Source organism: Mus caroli, chromosome 1 (assembly GCF_900094665.2).
Source record: "Mus caroli chromosome 1, CAROLI_EIJ_v1.1, whole genome shotgun sequence".
Lineage (NCBI taxonomy): Eukaryota > Metazoa > Chordata > Mammalia > Rodentia > Muridae > Mus > Mus caroli.
In genome coordinates this window covers 143,497,146-143,501,074 of record NC_034570.1, presented here as the reverse complement: position 1 = coordinate 143,501,074, position 3,929 = coordinate 143,497,146, and the positions used below count along the sequence as shown (strand labels likewise).

At 43.2% G+C, this 3,929-nt stretch overlaps 2 protein-coding genes across 5 annotated transcripts in view; one reads left to right on the top strand and one right to left on the bottom strand.

The window, feature by feature from the left end:
- Positions 1 to 3,929, top strand: part of Rgl1 (ral guanine nucleotide dissociation stimulator like 1) — a 247,822-nt gene that overhangs the window by 10,173 nt on the left and 233,720 nt on the right. The gene's annotated exons all lie outside the window — the stretch shown is intronic.
- Apobec4 (apolipoprotein B mRNA editing enzyme catalytic polypeptide like 4) overlaps positions 1,142 to 3,929 on the bottom strand; it is a 6,752-nt gene continuing 3,964 nt past the window's right edge. Inside the window, exon 2 of the mRNA XM_021176246.1 lies at positions 1,142 to 2,493. Coding sequence (XP_021031905.1) covers positions 1,339 to 2,463 — 1,125 coding nt within the window. The 5' untranslated portion in view covers positions 2,464 to 2,493 and the 3' untranslated portion in view covers positions 1,142 to 1,338. The remainder of the gene's footprint in view (positions 2,494 to 3,929) is intronic.

Below are 3,929 nucleotides of genomic sequence, written 5' to 3'. Positions count from 1 at the left end.
GGCAGATTTCTGAGTTCGAGGCCAGCCTGGTCTACAGAGTGAGTTCCAGGACAGCCAGGGCTATACAGAGAAACCCTGTCTCGAAAAAAAAAAGTATATTTTGAAAATTTTAAGGGAATGTACAAATATGTATTGGCATAGAAGTATCCAGAAAAATGGAAAGAAATACATATATATTTTGCACTGGGGAGCTGTAATAGAAGGAGGATAATGATAACAGACACAACCAAAGATATCCTACCGACGGTGTGAAAACAGGCACCGCCCAGAGAAGAAAGGGGATGCTGGTGATCAGTGGTTGGTGCGTTTATTGAGATGGAGAGTCAACTGTGCTGCCTACATTTTGAGTGGATGTTGTGCTATGTGTCACAGGAGAAAGTGAAGATTAAGAAGGAGGGAGGGAGGGAGGGAGGGAGAGAATGCATTCAAGTCCTTGACTGATCCCTATAAGAAATTGCTATCTTGGTGGGCTAGGAAATAAAGAGCCTCGGAGGCCATGGAGAGTGGTGTGGAGTTTGGTTGCCTTTGAAGATTCTCACACATCATCCTGCCTCTGTGATCTACTCGGGAGGGGGTGTTCTGAGTCAGAAAGATTAAATAGAGTAGCTGGCCAGGTTTTAAAAAAAATCAATTTTTGTAGCCATATGCAATCAATTTTCAGAAGAGCTTTTACTCACACAAAACAATTTTCAGTTACTTTAGAAAAAAATGATCTATCCAAAAATCTTTTGACTGTAGTCAACAATCAATGCAAATTCACCTCTTTGCCCACGAGATGGAACTTAATGTTAGGAACCTCAGGTGGTCTTTAATTTTGGTGTATTTTTATGCTGAAACCAATTTAGGAAGTTATTTATTCCCTTTTGGAAGGATGATGTGGGAAGTCTAGAGCAGTAACACTCCCTTTTTTGCCTTAAAACATTTATTTTGGGGCCAGAGGAATGTCCTATTGGTTAACAGCACTGGCTGCTCTTGCAGAGGACCTGGCTTCAGTTTCCAGCACCCACATGGTAGCTTATGATCATCTGTAACTCCAGTCTCAGGGGATCTGATGTCCTCTTCTGGCCTCCAAGGGCCAGATGCACATGCTGCACATACATACATGCAAGCAAAATACCCACACACATACAAATAATAAAACAAAAAGCCATTTATTTTGTTGCTGTTACTTTCGGAGAGAGAGATAAAGTTCCTTATGACCGTTTTGGATTATGTTGAAAACAGTGTCAATGATAGGAGTTGTTATAATAATCAGTTGGTTTTTTTTTTATATCAATTTAACTCCATCTTAGTCGGACCTGGGAGAGAGAATTCCATTTTATTTATTTATTTATTTTGTTACCTCTCCAGTAGAGGGCAAATGCTTGGCTTGATAACTAGAGTCTGTTTCTTCCATTGGCTTCTGTTCTTTTTGTTTGCCCTTTGGCTCCTTGCAGACCTCTTCATGACTTCCACCTCCTCCACTGGCCTGCCCGAGGGAGGTTTCTTTAAGTCTTTGACTTTGAAGGATGACAGTTGAAGCATGTTCAAGTGCCTTACCACGGTCCTGGGTTTCTGTGGGGGTGAACCCACATGAATTGGCGGTAGATCTCTGTTAGGCACCAGCATGAGGACGGCAGGAGTCCTGGGGTCCTGACCCCTTGTGGGCTGCCTCTGGGCAGGAGCAGCACTGCCTAAGGGGTGCTTTTCAAAAGCTGCCCAGGCTTCTTGGTTCTGACTCTCTTTTTGCCGGCTCAGAAGACCATCAATGAAGTAAGGCTTTGCTGCTATGATGGAGTTGATTTCATAAGCGTTATACCTGTCAGCCAGGGTTCTCCCAGCTGTAAAGGGCTGCGGAACAGTTGATCCAGAGATGTTGCTAACAAACTTTTCAAGAATAGCATGCCAAAGGCCACCACATATTGGACTCAAAGTGACCTGGGGCCATAAGCTGGCCAGGCTCTGGAGAGCCTCACGGTTCCATGCTGAGGTAGGAAACTGTTTCTCAGTATGGTAGAGCTGAGAAAAGAAAACACTAAGGGTGACTTCTGGATAGTTCATCAGGAAGTTGTACATTTTGCTGATGCAGCAGTGCTTAGCCTCATTACAAGGGGAGTTGTTGGAATACAGAATGATATGTCTGATGTTGCTGTTATGGAATATGACTGCGTCAAGGTAACCGTTCTTCTCAAATAGCATTGCTTCTGGGTGGTTGTGACTCCCGGTGCAGTTGCTAGCAAGGCCCTTTTGTATCAGGTTCTTGGAGGAACTTCTCAGCTCATAAAATGTGAGGTGTTTTGTTTGAGGGTACGTTGACCATGGGAATCCAAAAGTCTGATGAAATTCTGTGTAGGGAACTCTCGCTTCCTCGCCTGTCCGAATGTGGTAAGGGCAGTTGGTGCAACCTAGAGAAAAGCTGAGCCAGTAGTAAGGTTTGACTATTGTTCCACCTTGGGTTAGAATTTCCTCATACAGGGGCTCCATTGAGGATTGTATGATCTTCTAGCTGCAATTCTAAACAAGGAAGAGAAATTACACAGATAACTAAAGCAGGGAAAACTGAAGACAATGCATACATTTTCTAAGCACCTTCCCTTTAAGGAATTGAGCACAATTACACAATTGCTATCAAAGTGCAATTTGGCCTGAAGGTGAGACATAGGAGAAGATCACAGAGTTCACAATTCAGTTTTCCTTATTGAGGCTCTGGTAGGTGGTGGTGGGGGAGACTAAAGAGAAATGCAGAGCACAGCTTTACCTGTTTCATAGAGTCCACATCTGTAGAGCAAATGGGCTAACAGTAAGTTCTAGAAACAGACTACTACATTCAAGGCTGGGCTATTCTGCCTCCCAGCTTAGTGGTCAAAGTCCTTCAGCCGCTGGAGTCACAGCTTCCTTGTCTGCAAAGATGATCATAATCCCTGCTCAGAAGGACGTCTTGGGAGTGAATACTGTCACATATATAGTCAATGTCAGTCGCTTTACTGTGAGCCAGACACGACTCAGCCACCATTTGCTTTTAGTGGCAACAGTCCAAGCCCCCTATGGTCTTGGTGGTCCCTACGGCTATCATTTGGCTGTTGCAAAGCTCACTTGTTGTCTCTGGTGCACCTGGGCATATTTCACTTACTTACTGGTCCAGGGCACTTACTTTTCTGTGAACTCTTCTTGATCCCTTATCTCCTTTTAAGCCTAATGTTTTCCTTATTGATCTGCAGGAGTTCCTTTTTTTCTTTTTCTTTTCTTTTTCTTTTTTTTTCCTGAGACAGGGTTTCTCTTGAATTCAGAAATCTGCCTGCCTCTGCTTCCTGAGTGCTGGGATTAAAGGCGTGCGCCTCCACGCCCAGCTTCTGCAGGAGTTTCTTATGCATCAAGAATCCTATGTCTGCCCTTTCTTAAAAATGAAGATTGCAGAGATGGCTAAGAGTACTTCTCGCCTGGCAGCGGTGGCACATGCCTTTAATCCCAGCACTTGGGAGGCAGAGGCAGGCGGATTTCTGAGTTTGAGGACAGCCTGGCCTACAGAGTGAGTTCTAGGACAGCCAGGGCTACACAGAGAAACCCCGTCTCAGGAAAAAAAAAAGTACTTCTCTTCCAGAGGACCCAGGATTGGTTCCTAGTACCCAAGTGGTGGCTCACAACTGTAACTTCAGTCCCAGGGTGATGCCACCTTCTGGCCTCTTTGAGCACGAGGCATACATGTGGTACATATACATACATATAGACAAAAACACTTGTACATATAAAATAAAAATAAATACATCTTTAAAAATATTTAATCTGCTTTATAGAGGCTTTTGGTTATGTTTGTGTTTTATTTTTAATTTATTTTTATTTTATTACACAGGGTCATATAAGACCATTTTCTTTCTTTCTTTCTTTCTTTCTTTCTTTCTTTCTTTCTTTCTTTCTTTCTTTCTTTCTTTCTTTTTTGGTTTTTCGAGACAGGG